The sequence below is a fragment of the Heteronotia binoei genome, chromosome 18, assembly GCF_032191835.1.
Source record: "Heteronotia binoei isolate CCM8104 ecotype False Entrance Well chromosome 18, APGP_CSIRO_Hbin_v1, whole genome shotgun sequence".
NCBI lineage: Eukaryota > Metazoa > Chordata > Lepidosauria > Squamata > Gekkonidae > Heteronotia > Heteronotia binoei.
In genome coordinates, this window is record NC_083240.1 from 18,267,766 (window position 1) to 18,286,729 (window position 18,964).

The following is an 18,964-nucleotide window of genomic DNA, read 5'->3' on the forward strand; positions in this document are numbered from 1 at the left end:
TTGTGTATATGCACAAACAAGAACTGTCTCTCTTATTTCCCCTTAAACGTTTCTTTATTTGGAAAAATCACAAATTGTCAAGTCATCATGCAAAAAGTCAATGAGGGGTTTCTAGTCCCTCATAGATGAAGAAAGCACATTCAGGACTGAGAGCCAGGGCCTGACATGGGCATGGCTGGATATTTTCCAGAGGCCACAGCTTGGCATGGGGCTTATTAGAAAACCAAATCCGTTTCCCATTTCCCAGTGGGAGAAATACCTAGAGGAAGCTGATCACAAGGGAATTCGGCTACTTTATTCCAGGCTTCCTCCTGGTCAGCCCCATAAGCCAGGGATGGCCAACAGTAGCGCTCCAGATGGTTTTTTTGCCTACAACTCCCATCAGCCCCAGCCATTGGCCATGCTGGCTGGAGCTGATGGGAGTTGTAGGCAAAAAAACATCTGGAGCGCTACCGTTGGCCACCCCTGCCATAAGCGCCTTCCCCACATGACAGTGATTCTTCCTTGTTCTTTGTGCAGCCATTGGGATTTATGGAGCTGGAAAGAGTGCCAGAAGACCATTTCCTGCAGCTTAGACATTAAAGGATGTGTGTGTGTGAGTGCCAGCTGATGTAGTAACTAGAGTGTTGGACCAGGATCCAAGAAACCCAAGTTTGAATCCCCGCTCTGCCATGGAAGCTTGCTGGATGATTTTGAGCCAGTCACTCTAAGCCTGACCAACCTTACAGTGTTGCCCTTACCTCTTTGGAAGAAGGGCAGGATAAAAATGTACTTAATACTAAGCAGGGGTGGAATTCTAGCAGGAGCTCCTTTGCATATTAGGCCACACACCCCTGATGTAGCTAGTCCTCCTGGAGCTTACAGTAGGTCCTGTACTAAGAGCCCTGTAAGCTCTTGGGGGATTGGCTACATCGGGGGGGGGGGGGGCGGTGCGGCCTAATATGCAAAGGAGCTCCTGCTGGAATTCCACCCCTGCTACTAAGGGAGATATGAATGAATCCAGTGTGGTTAGGGTTTGGGGGGCTAGCATCTGGTGAAGCCAGGTTTGAATTCTCACCCTGTCATGGTCGCTTGCTGGTTGGCCTTTAGCCGGTCACACTGAGCCTGACCTTCCCTAGAGTGTGGTTGTAAGGGTGAAGTAGGCAGGGGGTATTGTAAACCACTTTTTCCCCCCTACTGGGGAGACAAGCAGGTTATAAATAAATAAAATGAAGGTAAATTTGGCTATGCAAGAGAGAGAAACACAAAGGGGGGGGGTGTTGAACACAATATTGGGAGTGGAGCCTATGGGCATTCTATGCCCATGGGCCTCTATAACCTGCCTCCAATCCTAGACTGACCAGAATTCCTCGCACTGGTGCTGCCCTTCTGACACGCAGAGCTTTGCAGGTGACCACTTTGAGATCTCCTCGTCGCACCAAGCTTTGCCTGCTCATTTCAGGAGATGGCACTGCTGTCAATGGCACAGGAGCAAACAAGGCTGTCTTTTGTGATCAGTTGGCAGCCCCTCAGACCTGTGTTAGTGAGGAGTTTGGGGGGGGGGGTGCTGTCATGTCCAAGGTTGGCTGAGACAAGATGCATTTTAAAAGCAGGAGTTACTCCACTTTTCCTTTTCATTCCACGCTGATGCGCATTCCCAATTTTGTTTTTTCCCAGAATCAAAGACTCTGCCCCATCTGCTTTGCAAACTCTGGGTTTTCCTCTTTCTTTGTGAGAGATTTTGAATTGCTTCCTTCATTTCAAACTACAACCCTTCCCTTTTGGGAGGGGTGAAAAGATTTTAATGTCTCGTTGAGGCTACATTATTTTTTCATATGGCAACCTTGGGGGGCGGGAAGGTTGCAGAGGGATGGGGGTGGGGAAGCAGTATATTAAATAGCTCCTTCCGTTCCTCTCTGGCTTTTTTCAGTATGTTTAAATGGATGGATTGGGGGGGGGGGAACTGTTTGCTTTTGATTCCAAAAGCTGCTCCATTTCAGTGGTATGATTTATTTTTTTTAAACCAAAAAATTAAAAAAACTATATTTCATAAGCATGCTGTGGTGTTCAAAGGCTGTTTCTTCTCTTGTGGGAGTTGTGATTGTTACAGCTTAAAATCTGGCCAGTTCTTGTCTTCCAATTCCAGCTTGCTTGGTGGCAGGGGGTGTGACTTAATATGCAAATGAATTCCTGCTGGGCTTTTTCTACAAAAAAGTTCTGTGTGAAACAATGGTGACATCAGGGGATGTGGCCTAATAGGCCCTGCGTGAAACCATGGTGCCAGTTGTGGGTGTGGCCTAATATGCAGATGAGCTGCTAGGCTGCTTCTGCCCCCCCCCCTCCTCAAAAGCCCTGGGTTGGATCATTAGCACAAGCCATTGAAACCTATTAAGCCAGGGGTCCCCAAGTGGATCCCCGTGGGCACCATGTCAGCCCCCAATCTGGGACCTTCCACATGCACAGCAGAGGCTCTGCCACTGAGCCATGGCCTCTGTGAGCCTCCAAAACACACTTGGGTTGTTCCAGGTAGCCTTGGGGCTCAGCAGGTATTGCCAGCACCTACACAAACAAATCAGGGACTTGTATCCCCAGATCCTTATCAACACCCAGAGGATCTGTGGCCAGTGCTCAGGGGCAGGGAATGCCCTTAGACGACCATATGCAGAGCTTGACTATCTCTGATCTCGACGCTTTCCAGCTTCTACAGAGAAGAAGTTCTTTGAAGCGTTCAAGTACAGATGCACCTGCAAAGGTATTTGGGAATATTTGTTGCTGTGGATCCCAGCCTTGACACAACTTTCTCTCCTGTTCTAGCACAGATGCCGTGCTCCAGATGAAAAGTGTATCATTGGCCTTAAGCTTTAAAAAGATTGCCGCCCCCACGCATACCAACTTCCTAGTAGGGTTGTTTGTTTCTGTGCTTTCTGCTTTCCCCCAACTTTTAAAGCTGCTGGAGAGGGAAGGAGTGGTGCTGTGACTGATACAAGGCCCAAGCAATGGGTATTCTGCACTGCCCTGTTTCTAGAAGGGGAAGGCAGTTGCTACATAATGGATGACACACAGGTTGGCCAATCAGTGCTGTGCGGTGTATGTATTTGAAACATTTATACCTCTTCTGTCAATCAGATGATCTCCAAAGGAAACCAATGAACAGATTAAATACAATTTTTTAAAAAATTGCTCATCAGCCCTTGGAGCTGTGGTTGGTGGCAGAAATCATTCCAGTGTTAGTCTGGTGCAGCAAACCAAAATGGTAGTATGATGGCAACATAAAGGCCAACAACATTTATTTTATTTATTTAATTTTAGTGAATTTCTATTCCGCCCATTCCCCGTAGGGCTCAGGGCGGAGTACAACATATAATAAAACAATAAAAACATTTTAAAACAGACAACTCAGCAGCACTCAGATTACTGTGACGTCACATATTGCCCAGCCTAGCCATCTCACATGATATCTCATAGGGATGCCTAGCACAGATGACAGTGCTGGCCGGGGAGGCCAACCAGATCAAGAATAGACGCCCGCAGCCTCAGCTAAAAACCTGGCAGAACAGCTCCGTTTTACAGGCCCTACAGAAGGCTAATAAGCCAGGTAGGGCCTGGATCTCAATAGGGAGCTGATTCTACCAGGTTGGGGCCAGGACTGAAATAGCCCTGGCCCTAGTTGAGGCGAGGCGGGCGTCTCTTGGGCCGAGGACAGCCAACAGATGTTGGGAGACCGATCACCATCTTCCAAGTACTTGAAGGGCTGTCAGATAGAGGATGGTGTGGAATTGTTTTCTGTGGCTCCAGAAGGTAGGACCAGAACCAATGGGTTGAAATTAAATCAAAAGAGTTTCCGGCTCAACATTAGGAAGGACTTCCTGACCGTTAGAGCGATTCCTCAGTGGAACAGGCTTCCTCGGGAGGTGTTGGGCTCTCCTTCCTTGGAGGTTTTTAAACAGCAATGACAATCTGACAGCAATGAGGATCCTGTGAATTTAGGGGGAGGTGTTTGAGAGTTTCTTGCATTGTGCAGGGGGTTGGACTAGATGACCCTGGAGGTCCCTTCCAACTCTATGATTCTAACTTGTAGTCCAGTATGAGCTTTCATAAGTCATAAGAACAGGCCAAAATCCAAGTGCTATCAGTAGGTCCACCAGTGGGGCCAGAACTCCAGAAGCCGTCCCACCATTGCCCTCCAAGCACCAAGAAGACAGAGCATCATTGCCCGGGACAGAGTGTTCCATCTATACACCGTGGCTAATAACCATTGATGGACTTCTGCTCCATATGTTTAACCAATCCCCACTTGAAGCTGTCTAAATTTGTAGCTGCCACCACTTCCTGTGGCAGTGATTCCAGTGGGAAGAAATAAAATTGTTTCCTTCATTTTTATACAGAAAAAAAGAGACCTTCTTCCTCTTTTAGGTCAATTGGTGTTAATCAGTATTTTTTCTGACATGGTGGGATAGACCTGTGTCTGGCGCCTTATCTAGTTGATGGAGGGGGCCAGGATGGTCTTCATCTGAAGTTGAAGTTCTTCCTAGGATAGCAAAGATGTAACCTGCCTGTGGGTTGTGGATCTCTCGTCAGTGATGAAGCCAGAAGATCCTTTTCTTGATTTCCTCACAGCCATAAATCCAGTTAATGTTCCAAACCAGAAGTGTGCCAGAAAAGCACTTCCACTGAAATTGTTCACATCTACACATATCCCATTCCACCAAAATTTGCTCAGCATAAATAATTCTTGGTGCTCGGTTGGCTAAGTATTGAGCCACTCATCCTTCAAACAGTTTTCAGTTCATACACATTTTTTATGCTGGGTTTCTACTGGTGTTTGTGGGGCAGAGTGACCTTTTTTGACAACAAAAGGCTATTTTAGAAATCGCAAAGCAACAAATCCGGATATGCCATGGAATGCAAGACAAGTTGAGGAGCGTCAGCCAATCCCAGAGCTCTGAGGGAGGCACTCAAATTCTGACCAAGGTACGTCCTCCAGCATAGGTAATACTGCCCTCTTATGTCTCTTGTGTAGCATCGTCTCTCATTTCTTCTTTGAATTTCTAATCTAACCCATTCTCTATGGCTGTGGTTCCCCACCCAGAAGTCCAAATTTACTTGGTGAAGGGTTGGCTGGCCCAAGGTTTTTTGGTGCCAGAGCTGGATCTTGGGGGGGGGGGGGGGCAGAGGCCCTGGGCACCAACAGAGGGGGGGTGCCAAATTGGGTATAGAGCCCATTGTATTCTATGGGATCATAAGACAATAAATAGCCCATAAGGGAGAGTCATTTTTTAATTTTGCCCCCCCCCCTCAAAAAACATGTAGATCCGGTCCTGCTTGGTGCCATAGGCAAGCTATGACCTTGGCACCTTTTATTATTATTATTATAATTATATAATAATTACAATCTTCCCCAAAGGGCTCAGAGTGGTACACATCATTATTAAAAACATACCATAAATTAAAATATAAGATAAATAATTAGTTACTGATAAAATCAATCAGGCATCATCTGGATCATCGATGGCGTGTGCTGTTATTTCCCTGCCTAGGGGGTGGATCATAGGCTGGATATGGTGAAGGCCGTCACTGTCCTCAACTGTAGGCCTGGTAGAAGATCTCTGTCTAGGTCAGCATTCCATTTTCTATAGTGCCCGAGGAGCTGTTTTTGATAAACCAACACACAAAGGATGCAGTGCCTCCACTATCAGCCCCAAGCAAGTGGGAGTTTGTCTCCTTCTCCTCTGCCGGCTGGGCCAGAGCTGGAGTCTGAGGAGGTGTGCTTGGAGGATCCTTGGTTGAGGAAATGCATGCAGATGGCAGTGAAGAGGTTGGCATGAAGGGGCTGTGCATCTTCTGTGGTAGGTGGGGGACAGTGAAGCAATGCAGGGGGCTAGGCAAGAGATTGGACTGCCAAAGGAGCAGTACCATGACAGAGCCCACCCACACACATGCATGCCTCTTTCTATCCTCTAGTTTTTCCATGGTGTGCTGAATAGCTCCCACGTACTCGCCCACCTTTCTCTCCAGAGAGCCAGCTGTGGTGCAGTGATTAAGAGTGCTAGACTGTAATCTGGAGAACCAGGTTTGATTTCCTACTCCTCCAGATGCAGCCAGCTGGGTGACCTTGGGTCAGTCAGTTTTCTCAGCGCTGTCTCAGCCCCACTCACCTCACAGGCATGTGGAGAGAGGAAGGAAAGCCACTCTGAGACTCCTTCAGGTAGTGAAGGGTGGTGTATAAAAACCAACTCCTCCTTCCACCTGTAGCCAGATGGCTTTTTTTCACCTCACAAAGAGGGCGGGGGAGATGAGAATGTGAAGCTGGTGAGGAGGGAAGAAAGAGAAGGATGCAAAGGGCAGGAGTCATCATTAGGGAGGGCTGGTCTGTGACCTACTTTCAGTGGCTTCACAAACTACTCTTGGATCCCAATCCCCAGGGTGGTGAGGCCAAGACACTGATTGGCCCAGATTATTCAGCAAAAACCACAATAAGTAACTGTGTAGCAAAAGCCACTTTTCAAACTATTCATGTTCTCAGTCACAACTTTATAACTCTAAAAAACAGCTTAAAGGACAACAAAGCCAGTTTGGTGTAGTGGTTAAGTGTGTGGATTCTTATCTGGGAAAACCGGGTTTGATTCCCCACTCCTCCACTTGCACCTGCTAGCATGGCCTTGGGTCAGCCATAGCTCTGGCAGAGGTTGTCCTTGAAAGGGCAGCTGCTGTGAGAGCCCTCTCCAGCCCCACCCACCTCACAGGGAGTCTGTTGTGGGGGAGGAAGGGAAAGGAGATTGTAAGCCACTCTGAGATTCTTCGGAGTGGAGGGCAGGATATAAATCCAATATCATCATCTTCTTCTTCAAACAATTCAATACAACCTTAAAGGCAAACAACAATAATAAAGATGTGTGGAAAAACAGGTAAGTTACACTCAGTGTTTCATTCCAGTAAGTTCCAAAATTATTCCTCAAAGTCACCCTTTACACGGAAGAAAATTTCCATGGGGATATAATATCCTACTGACTGTGAGCAATAAAGGAGTGTCTGCGTTTAATTGGTATCTCTACCCATATCCTCATCTATGACAATGGAAAGTCACTCTTCTCCTCTACATGTTTGCCAGCTATATCTTTAAGGGCTGCACATGGCAACCCAAACTTTGTCAAGAGCACAGGTTGAGTATTAGCATTCTTGCACTACTTCCTACACACCACAAAAACTTGAAAATTTGAAAACGTATAGGATCCAATCCTGTGTGAAGATATGGACAGAGAAACAAACTGAACACAGATCTGATGAGACGGAGCCAACCTAAGCCATTTTATTTTATTATTTATTATTCTTGGTGAATTTATATTCCGCCCTTTCCCAGACGTGCTCAGGGCAGATTACATCCAGGTATAACCAGTCAGCTATCCAGGTTGGGGAACTAAACACATGATTCTTCGCAGTTTATATATGTTATAAAATATACCTGTAGATACCTTTATGTTGGAAAAACAAGCGGACATCTAAAAAAAAACTGCAGAACATAGAAGTCATATTAAGTTGAAGAGGATAAGTGATCCATTGCAAAACATATTGCAAATAGCCATGGTCCCTCTGATTTTGCTTTTGGGGCTGGACAAAAACTAACGTGCCAGAATGAAAAACACTCAAGAAATAACAAGAAAAGTACTCTCCGTGTACAAAACAGTATCCAAATATAATTAGTGATTCCTATACAATATTACATTACAGTGACAGCAATATAAATTTACAGTGACAAAAATAAGCACACAACTTCGCTACTGTCCGTAAGATGATGCAGCATTCATTTGATACTGTCCAATGATGATACCAAAACCGGTCTGTTCTCATTTAGGATCTGAGTGATCCCTCTTCTGGGATCGCCCTTTTTTATGTTTAGATGCAATAGTCTGGTGATGCCTTAATTCATTACAATTCACTGTTTTTCCAGGCTTTCTTTAAATAATTTCCCTATTCAGAATGGCACTGCCATTTTCCATCTGTCAGGATTTTGAAAAGCACCAGCTTCTGTGAAATAGAGAGAGTTGCATGATCTTATACTGAGTATAAAAGGGAGTTGCGCGATAGCTCAGGAAATCACCACCACTGAGCATGCATTCCTGCTGAAAAAGTACTGAAGGAGTAGCAAGTTAATACTCTTTTTGTTAACAGAAAGCAAGAAAAAAAAGATTCTTTCGATGTTACGCCAGAATCTGCCTGATCTGTCTCTCTTGCATTCAGAGAACAGTTTCCCCTCCTGTCTGTATGCAATTATAAGAATGGGAGAAGCCAAAACTGCTTTAATTAGTTGCTCTTTTTAGTGGTTGTTTTTTTTAATCTTTGCTAGCTGTACACTGGGGGGGGGGAATTGTACATTTTTTCATACTTTGCATAATTTCATACTTTGCATAATTTGTTAATTGAATTACCTTTATAGTATAATTTCTAGCTATGAGAATTCAACTTTTTTATCATTGTGCATTATGTGACAGATCCCTTTGAAGAAGCTTTTATTGCAAAATGCATAGAGAATATTTTTACCCAAATAGCAAAATATTCTTCTTCCTTTACATCACTGGCTTTTTGCTTGTGTTTGTTTTAATCCCTGTGACTGATGTGGCCCATCTCTTGGTCTATCCATTTTATTCATATGAACATATGAAGCTGCCTTATACTGAATTAGACCCTGGGTCCATCGAAGTCAGTATTGTCTACTCAGACTGGCAGCAACTCTCCAGGGGCTCAAGCTGAGGTTTTTCACACCTATTTGCCTAGACCCTTTTCAGTTGGAGATGCCAGGGATTGAACCTGGAACCTTCTGCTTACCAAGCAGATGCTCTACCACTGAGCCACCGTCCCTCCCCATTTATGATGCCAGTTGATTAGTTCTTCTGCCAATGGACAGTTTTAAATTATTAACTCTTGGATTTTATGTCTTTATGTATTTTATAGTATATTCAGGTGGGTAGCCACATGGGTCTGAAGCTAAGAACAAAGTCTGTGTCCAGTGACACCTTTAAGACCAACAAAGTTTAATCCTGGGTTTAAGCTTTCTTGTGCATGTTGAAGTGTGGATGCACACAAAAGCTTATACCCGGAATTAAACGTTGTATTTTATTGCATTTGCTTATTATTCACATTGTAGGCAGCTTTGAGTTCTTATATGGTACATATGAACATACGAAGCTGCCTTCTACTGAACCAGACCCTCGGTCCCTCAACATCAGTATTGTCTACTCAGACTGGCAGCAGCTCTCCAGGGTCTCAAGCTGAGGTTTTTCACGCCTATTTGCCTGGACCCTTTTTTGGAGATGCCAAGGATTGAACCTGGGACCTTCTGCTTCCCAAGCAGATGCTCTACCACTGAGCCACCGTCCCTCCCTTAAAAGGCATCTAATGAATTTTTAAATAAAATAATAAATTCAGAACCAAGTGATAAGCCCATTCAATTAAGCAAAATGTTTTTAATGTAGCAATATGATATGTTGATTTAAAAACAAAACTTTACTTTGCTCTCCTAACTTTCTTCCCAGTTAAGTACTGGTGGGGGTGAGGTGCTGGGAATGACCAGCTGGTTGCCCTCCTGCACCATGATAGGTCTGCGAAATTAAAGTCTGTTTCACTTCCCAACAGCGAGAGCATCTGTTAGCAAACACCTTTGGTCTCAGGAGCGGCTGCCAAAGTTTGTAGGGGAAGTCTGGGGCGCTGCTGGGGTTGTGCCCTTTTCTAAAATTAGTTTCAAACTGTGGTTCATCTAGCCAAGATAGGAAAAGGCTGGGAAACTCCATCTGCGCCCTGCTTGCCCTAGATTCAGAAGCAACCTTCTAACTATTCAGTGCTCCTGTGCTTACAACAATCATTTAATTTGCATGCTCTGAGAAATTTCCCCCGCTGATTTCCGCAGGTGAAGCTGCCATTTAAAGGCAGAGGAGCATTGCTAGGCCTCACTTGTTTTTGCTTGTAAGCTGGAGTCTTCAGATAGCACTGTGAAAGGTAGCTCCCCCCCCCCACACACACACACAAAAAATGCAAGGGGGAGAGGGTTACTTAACAATTACTCTCATGTAAGAATGACTAAAGTCATTTTATGAGAAACATTCTGGATGGTGCTGGGTAACTGGCAGACTCTGGATCCCCAGCGAACGGTGGATTCACCCTTTTCCATCTGACTCATTGCCGCATTTACTATCTGAACAGATTTTCCTTCTGGACTCCCAATGAAGCAGCATCTGTTCTCTCTTCATTTCCAATGCTTGGTCCAACTCTCGGTTCCCCCAGAGTCCACCCATCCACTTCAGGCTGGCCAAAACAGACAAAACATCTTGCAGGGTGTCCCAGGCTTAAAGAAGCAAACTGTTGTCCAAGTTTGGGGAGGGACAGTGGCTCAGTGGTAGAGCATCTGCTTGGTAAACAGAAGGTCCCAGGTTCAATCCCCGGCATCTCCAACTAAAAAGGATCCAAGTAAATAGGCGTGAAAAACCTCAACTTGAGACCCTGGAAAGCCGCTGCCAGTCTGAGTAGAAAATACTGACTTTGATGGACCGAGGGTCTGATTCAGTATAAGGCAACTTCATATGTTCTCCATATGTTCTTCAAGTATTGTATGGAGTCACAAGGAGGTGGTTTGCTCAAAAACTGAGAGACTGGTGTGAGAAAGTTTGGTAGCCAGAGTGTGAAATATGGTCATGGCCACCAAGATTGGCACTCCCCCTTCTGTAGAAATTCCAGGTATTTCCTATTTGTCGAGTGATAAATTAGCAAGGTCAGATTACGGTCCTTTATCTTACCTTTCATGGACTTTTCGGCCCTTGGCTTTGAATCTAGTCTGGTTTCCCCCTATAAATATTCAGACTTTTCCCTGACTCTGCCTACATAGAAATCAGTCACCATGTTCAAACTGGTCCTTGTTGGTTTAATTCTGGCATATGGTAAGTACCTTGTGGGAAGGGCTGTGTTTAGGTTGGGGGTTTGCAACATGTAGTCCAGGGGTGGCCAACGGTAGCTCTCCAGATGTTTTTTTGCCTATGACTCCCATCAGCCCCAGCCAGCATGGCAAATGGCTGGGGCTGATGGGAGTTGTAGGCAAAAAACATCTGGAGAGCTACTGTTGGCCACCCCTGATGTAGCCCATTGCCTGCTGAGTATAAATTTAATCCCAACAACTCCTCAGTAGTATACAAAACTCAGTTTCTTTACTCTAACAGCTAAACGGATTTACTTCCTTATATCTTGTGACTAGTGGTCCATCTAGTTTAGCACAGTCTACTAGAAGTGTTACCAACTCTTCAAGGGAGGTAGAGAAAGGCCCCCATCTGAGGACTCAAACAATTGCAAGATCATTTTGGGGCCATAAAAAGAACATCATTGTGCTGCCTCAATTTGCCTCAAGACCATTCTGGAAGAGGGCATTTAACTCTTCAGCCTCTTCAGTTGGTTTAACTGACTGAAACAAACTAGCGTTTTAAAAGTGAAACCAACAAAATTCAAAGCAATGATTTCCATTAAAAAGCAATTTGTGTATAAACAGCATTAAAATGATGTCAAAATACTGTGATGGGGGGGGGGGAAGTTGGTGACGCTGTCAATGAAATAGAAGAAATGAAAATAGTGTGAAATTTACATGGAAAGGAAACAGAAACTGGCAGATATTTTCTGTTTCATGTAGTCATTTCACACTTTTTCCATTATACCTCTTTAGTTAATGCTCTGTCCAAACTGTCATTTCTAAGCTGTTTGTCCCTGTCTCACTTTCTCTCCCCACCCCTGCCTGTTTCTTTTTTTTACCCAGCCCATGGCTGTGGCAAGCCTGCATACGTGCCAAATATCTCTCGAGTAGTTGGAGGTGAGGATGCTAGACCCCACAGCTGGCCGTGGCAGGTAAGATGGCTTCCCCACTTGTCCACAATGCTTTGCTTTTGTTTCATTTGTGGGTGAGAACAAAATACCTGTTTTCACGTGTGACACTGTCAGCTGACGGAACTTTCTGCCAGCAGAAGAACTGAAAACAGTTCAAGGTCCTAATAGGGTTGTCAGCCTCAAGGTGGTAGAACAAAACAAAAGAAAAACAACCGCATGAATAAGAACAGCTCTTATACAAAAGTTGTACTTCTATTTGAATAATGAAACCAATGTATTTGAAAAGCAGTATGTGCAGAAATGCTTGTTTCTAGAGTACATGTGATATACCATACCTGTTAGAATATGCAGCCGTCAAATGGCTTCAAAAATTGAGAGATAATCAGAGGTACAAAATCATAAGCATTCGTCCGCAAAGTCCAAAAGTCTAATATCCAAGAGCATCGACTGTGTCATCATAGACTACAATCAGCCCAAACAAGTAGAGGATCACATTAAGTATTTTCAAGGTCAATCTGATCCAAGCCTAAAAAGGAGAATCACCACTCGGCATTATGAATGAAAGACAAAGCCTTCCACATTCTTGTTGTTGTTGGCAGAGAATCTTAAGGTGGTGGCTAGAGATCTCCTGCTGTCACAACTGGTCTCCAGGCAACACAGATCAGTTTCCCTGAAGAAAATGGCCACTCTGGAAGATGGACTCTATGGCAGGGGTGGCCAACGGTAGCTCTCCAGATGTTTTTTGCCTACAACTCCCATCAGCCCCAGCCAGCATGGCCAATGACTGGGGCTGATGGGAGTTGTAGGCAAAAAAACATCTGGAGAGCTACCGTTGGCCACCCTTGTGAGTCTATGGCATTATACCCCATTGAAGTCCCTCCCCTCCTCAAGGCCTGCCCTCCTTAGGCTCCACCCCCAAAATCTCCAGATATTTCCCAACCTGGAGCTGGCAACCCTAGGTACCTGGCAGCATAGCAAGGGAGGATGGGCTCGGCTGCTGCTGCCACTAGCCTGCAATGGATCTAACCCCTTTTTGTCTTTTCAGGTCTCCCTCCAATACAGCAAGAGTGGTACCTGGGCCCACACTTGTGGCGGCACCCTGATTGACGCCAGCTGGGTCTTGACAGCTGCCCACTGCATCAGGTAAATAGCCTTGCATTACACAGAGCTACAGCAAAGCAAGCTTTCAGAGCAAGCCTATAGCACATAGCCAGTTTCGTGTAGTGGTTAAGTACATGGACAATTTGATTCCCCCACTCCTCCACTTGCAGCTGCTGGAATGGCCTTGGGTCAGTCATAACTCTCACAGAGCTGTCCTTGAAAGGGCAGCTTCTAGGAGAGCTCTTTCAGCCCCACCCACCTCACAAGGTGTCTTTTGTGGGGAGGAAGGTAAAGGAGATTGTAAGCTGCTCTGAGATTTGGAGTGTACAGTAGAGTATAAATCCAATATCATCATCTTCATTCTTCATCTGTCTTCATCATCTTCATCATCATCATCTTCTTCTATCACTGCAGGCCAGCCTAAAACCAAGGCCTGCAGTGAAAAGCTTCGAAGGCACCCCCAGAGTTTGTTTCAGAATTGATTTCTTTTCTGTGATTTTTCAGCTCCAGTCGGACCTATCGCGTCGTCCTGGGCAAGCAGAACCTTGAAGAAGAAGAGGCTGGTTCCGTGGCCGTAGCTGTGGAGAAATTGATCGTCCATGAGAAATGGAACTCCTTCCTGATTGTGTGAGTGAGCATTAATTCCCCCCCTCCCTACTTCTCCCTGCTGCCTGGATTGTTTTTTTCTTACCAGAGCAGAAGCGTCCATGTTGGAGTCGGTTATGTCATTCTCTCTTCTTTTTTTAAGCTCCGGGGTGCCAACTGGCAAGCTGAATTAGTCACCTTCCAAACACTGTTCAGCCTCGCTGTGTGTTTGTGCTTGGGATGGTTACATAATTGGCCTCCCTGCTGCCCCCCCCCCTTAGCTCTGACCTGAATGGCTCAGGCTATCCTGATCTCTTCAGATCTGGGAAGCTAAGCAGCGATGACCCTGGTTAGTACTTGGATGGGAGCCTAGGGGTTGCTATGTAGAGGAAGGCAATGGCAAACCACCTCTGTTAGCCTCCTGCCCTGAAAACCCTCTGGAGTCACCATAAGTTGGCTGTGACTTGGTGACATGTTCCCATTTGAGAGTCAGTTCAGTGTAGTGATTAAGTGTGGGGACTCTTATCTGGGAGAACCGGGTTTGATTCCCCACTCCTCCACTTGCAGCTGCTGGAATGGCATTGGGTCAGCCATAGTTCTCGCAGAGTTGTCCTTGAAAAGGCAGCTTCTGGGAGAGCTCTCTCAGCTCCACCCACCTCACAGGGTGTCTGTTGTGGGGGAGGAAGATATAGGAGATTGTAAGACACTTTGAGACTCTGATTCAGAGAGAAGGGCAGAGTATGAATCTGCAGTCCTCTTCTTATCTGGGAGAACTGGGTTTGATTCCCCGCTCCTCCACTTGCAGCTGCTGGAATGGCCTTGGGTCAGCCATAGCTCTCGCAGAGTTGTCCTTGAAAAGGCAGCTTCTGGGAGAGCTCTCTCAGCCCCACCCACCTCACAGGGTGTCTGTTGTGGGGGAGGAAGATAAAGGAGATTGAGGCTCTGATTCAGAGTGGAGGGCGGAATATGAATCCAATATCTTCTTCTTCTTCAACCCCCCTCCCCATTTTGATTCACCCATCCAGATGGAAAGATCCATGATGACAATAGTAAGCAGAGCCCTAACGAAAACACACACACTCTGAAATTCCAGCAAGCCGAAAAGCATGTTCTGTAGAAAAACCTGAACCTAAAATTAGACTGAAACTTTTTGGAGAGTTCTCTTCTGGGTTAAAAGGTAGTCCTGGGTAAACCCAGGCCGTGGTGAAGTCCAAAGATCTGTCTCCTTAGTTTCAACCCCACCTTCTGCGCTGCTCTATTTCAGGAATGACATTGCTCTTCTCAAGCTTGCCGAGCCTGTTGAATTCAGCGACACGATCCAGCCCTCTTGCCTGCCTGATGCAGACACCTTGCTGGCTCAGGATTACCCATGCTACATCACCGGATGGGGACGCCTGTGGAGTAGGTTGAAGATTCATTCTCTGTCTTGCAAGGGAGTGACTAACTGCAAAGGTCAAAACTTCTGGCATCTGGGCAGGAACCAGGAGGCCAGTGAAGAGATAAGGCACACAGGAAGTAAGCGAATGAGCTTACTCCCACAGTTGCCACCAGAACTTTTATCTGTAGCAGGAACTCCTTTGCATTTTAGGCCACCCCCCCCCCCCCCGATGTAGCCAATCCTCCTGGAGTTTACAGAAGGCCCTGTACTAAGAGCCCTGTAAGCTCTTGGAGAATTGGCTACATCAGGAGGTGGGGCCTAATATGCAAAGGAGTTCCTGCTACAAAAAAAAAGCCCTGGCTGCTACTGCCACGGTGCTCTGCCACCACTCGCCCTGCCTCACCCGCAGCTCAATGGGGCCAACAAGGACGTGTAGGGCATGCACCGGGGAATCTTAAATGCAGCTCTCTGTGAAAATTATTTGCTGAGGCTTTGCCACTACTGTCAGGCTACAAATTGAGACGTTCAAGGTAGCTTGCAAGGCATAACAAACCAAACCAGCTAAAAGCAATATTTTTAAAAAAATGTACTTTAACCACAGTACTTTAAAAGCAGCTGCCTTTACAAATAACAGTACAGCTTTGTACTAATCAGAATAATAGCAACGGAGGGCCTTGCTGTTAGCCTTTCTATCAAACCAGGTGTGCTTCACTTGCATAGGAATAAGAGCCCTGATCCCTGGGCATGTGCCGAGTGAGAGATTTAAGATGGCGCCTATCAACACATTTTGAGTTCAGCGCTCTTCCAGATGCTCTTCTTTGATCTGTAGGGTTAGAGCACCAGGTTAGAAGTTGAGAGAGGTGGGTTCAATTCCCCACTCAGCCACAAAGCTCTCTGGATGACCTTGGGCCGGAGGGTTTAATCTACCTCAAAGGGTTGTTGTGAGGAGAAAATGGAGGAGCCAGGTTTGTCTCTCTGAGCTGCTTTAAGTAACTGATGGATTATTCAGAAGGCTCAATGGGTGTTAATCCTGACTGCAGTTTGTTCTGTTTTGCAGCAAACGGTCCCATCTCAGACAACCTTCAACAGGGTCTGCTGCCCGTTGTAGACCACCAGACTTGCACCCAGCGTGACTGGTGGGGTTCTACAGTCCGGTCCACGATGGTGTGTGCAGGAGGAGATGGTGTCATTTCAGGGTGCAATGTAAGTTTCCCTTTTCTTTCCCCTCCGTTGTGGAAGTATTGTATTTGCTCATATTTGGTCACTATAAAAATCTGAGGTGGCCTAGGAAGCCCTGAGTTTGAATCTCACCTTAGTCTTAACTGTATAACAGGGATGATAACAGCATTGGCCTGCTTTGCTGAGGGGTAGTTGAGAGGACTGAAATAACCATGAACTTTTTTGTAGAAAAGGCTCAGTAGGAACTCATTTTCATATTAGGCCACACCCCCTGACATCACCGTTGTTTAGCAGAGGACTTCTCTGTATATAAAGCCCAGCAGAACCTCATATGCATATTAGGCCACACACCCTGATGCCAAGCCAGCTGGAACTGCGTTCCTGCTCAAAAAAAGCCCTGGAAATAACAGACGAAGCACTGGAGTGCTGGGTAAGTATAATGAGTGGAACGTTGGGGCTTAGATGAGCAAAATCTGGCTTCAGATCTCTGCTTAGCCTCAAAGTTCTGGGCACAGGGGTGACTTTGGATCAGTCACCATCTCTCAAGACTCAAACAGAAAAGACAATAATGCATCTTAGTCTGCCCCTAAAATGGAAATTACAGGCTTGTATAGCCTCCATGTGCCTTCATGCTGAATTAGGATTCATTAAGGGAGTCAAGACAGTCCCTCTCCCAGAAATGAAGAAGGACCTGGATTTCCCTCACAAACAATGGAGACTAATGGTTCAGCGTGACCTATCCTTTTAGAGAGGTGAATTAGTTCTGTTTGGCTGAGGTCACACACACGAAATAATGCACTTTCGATCCACTTTCAATGCACTTTTCAACTGGATTTTGCCAGTTCACACAGTAAAATCCAGCTGGAAAGTGCACTGAAAGTGGATTGAAAGTGCTTTATTTAGTGTGTGTGTGTGTGATCACAGCCTTTATCACATCGAACACTGTCTATGTTAATCCTGCCCGTCTATCCACATTTGGGAACTGTCTTCTGAATGGACTGGTTTCTCTTTGACCTCTCTTAATAAAGTCTTCCCAGTCCTTCTGTTCTGTAGCCTTTAAAGTATAAATATATGCGGGGCTTTTCTTTTGTAACAGGAGCTCATTTGCATATTAGGCCACACACCCCTGATGTAGCTGATCCTCCTGGAGCTTACAGTAGGCCCTGGACTAAGATTCCTGTAAACTCTTGGAGAATTGGCTACATCAGGGAGGTGTGGCCTAATATGCAAAGGAGTTCCTGCTACAAAAGAAGCCCTGAATATATGTCCTCTGGATATATACTCCATGTCGTCTGATGAAGTGAGGTTTTGTTTGACAAAAACTGAAGCTGGAATAAATTAAGATGCCACTAGGTTTCTGTTTAACCTCCACTCCACTTCATTATTTGAAGCCAGCTCTTAGCGCTGTTGAAGTTTTAAACTTTTAAAGTTTAATCTTCTCCTCTTAAAAGGCTAACAGCAAAGCAGATACACCAGGTGCTAGTCTATCTTAGCATCTCTGTGGGGACTGATCTTTCAAGGTCTGCTCTGATCCTGTTAATGGCCTGTTTGCTTGCGTCTCTAGGCTTTTGACCGTGATAAGGAAATCAAGCAAACTCTCTCCATGTTCCCATTTTAATTTTTTAAAATGTTATTTCTTTTATATCAGGGGGATTCTGGTGGTCCCTTGAACTGCCAAAGTGCCAACGCTTGGGAAGTTCATGGTATTGTCAGCTTTGGATCTGGCCTGGGCTGCAACACTGCTAAGAAGCCGACCGTCTTCACCCGTGTGTCTGCTTACATCCCTTGGATAAACGAGGTGAGAGATTAATCTTTGATGTATAACAATGATGGCTCAAAACAGATCTCTTTTTGTGTAAATCCTGGCTGTTTGTATCTGAAAAGTCAACATATCCTAGCGAGTGGCGAGAATTTGACTGAAACAATCAAATTCACTCAACTTTTCGTATGGAACCCATCGACCAAATTTCAAGATATTGAATTTGTGATGATCAGAACTTGAGAACTGTGTTTTTATTTTGCTATAGTCTCCCCCCAGTTTTGGGGTGGCGCCCAGCTTTTGAGGGTAATGAAATGTTTATACAGGGAGGGACCATGCCACAGTGGTAGAACATCTCCTCTGCATGCAAAAAGTCCCCCGTTCAGTTCCCAGCATCTCCAGTGAAAAGGTTCAGGTAGCGATAGATATGAAAAGCCACGGCCTGCTGCTTACCAGTTAAAAGTAGACAAGACTGACCTTGATAGACCACACATACACCCTGCCCATGCCATTGTCTTGACACAGGAGAAACCATAGCTATGTGGGTTTGCTGCCTGATGACTTGGCCTAAGAGAGCTGGAGCGAAGACCTAGGACAAGATATACTCATAGTTCACTGTTTTTTGTGCAGTAACAAAAAGCACCCGTTGTGCATTATGCATGAACAGTAGGCATATTATCCCATAACTTACTCTTATTATGCAAATAAGTGCCGTATAAATTGCATGTAAAAACTTACAACTTGTGTACACAATGCAAATGAATATACAGAACCAACAATGAAAGCCAAAACCCAGGGCAGAAATATAAATGAATGTAAAAAGGAGTTAAATGCTCAGCCGTTAACCCAGCATAGTAGTTATTATTGTACTTTATGCATTTTCCAAATTGCCTCACTAACTCTTGTTTGTTTGTTTCTTTTTTTCTCTACTAGAAAATCAGCCAGAATTGAGGTACATGGGTCCCATCTTGTTACGTTGTTAGGGTTTAATAAACCTTTTCATCACAATTGGCCTCGTTTTGAAGTTTTATTGTGTATTTTAAAAAAAACCATAATGCTTTCATCTAGACGTTCTCCAGTATTTCACAGATGGAAAATGAGGGACAAGTACTCATTCACAATGCTCCATTTAA

General features: G+C 45.2%; 1 protein-coding gene across 1 annotated transcript; it reads left to right on the forward strand.

The window, feature by feature from the left end:
* Nucleotides 1–10,798: 10,798 nt before the first annotated feature.
* On the forward strand, nt 10,799–17,883 carry LOC132587376 (chymotrypsin-C-like). The gene is made up of 7 exons (XM_060259651.1): nt 10,799–10,901; nt 11,762–11,850; nt 12,875–12,972; nt 13,435–13,557; nt 14,780–14,916; nt 15,951–16,096; nt 17,721–17,883. The coding sequence occupies exons 1-7, from the start codon at nt 10,862–10,864 to the stop codon at nt 17,880–17,882; spliced, it is 795 nt and encodes a 264-aa protein (XP_060115634.1). The 5' UTR covers nt 10,799–10,861; the 3' UTR covers nt 17,883.
* Nucleotides 17,884–18,964: the final 1,081 nt, after the last annotated feature.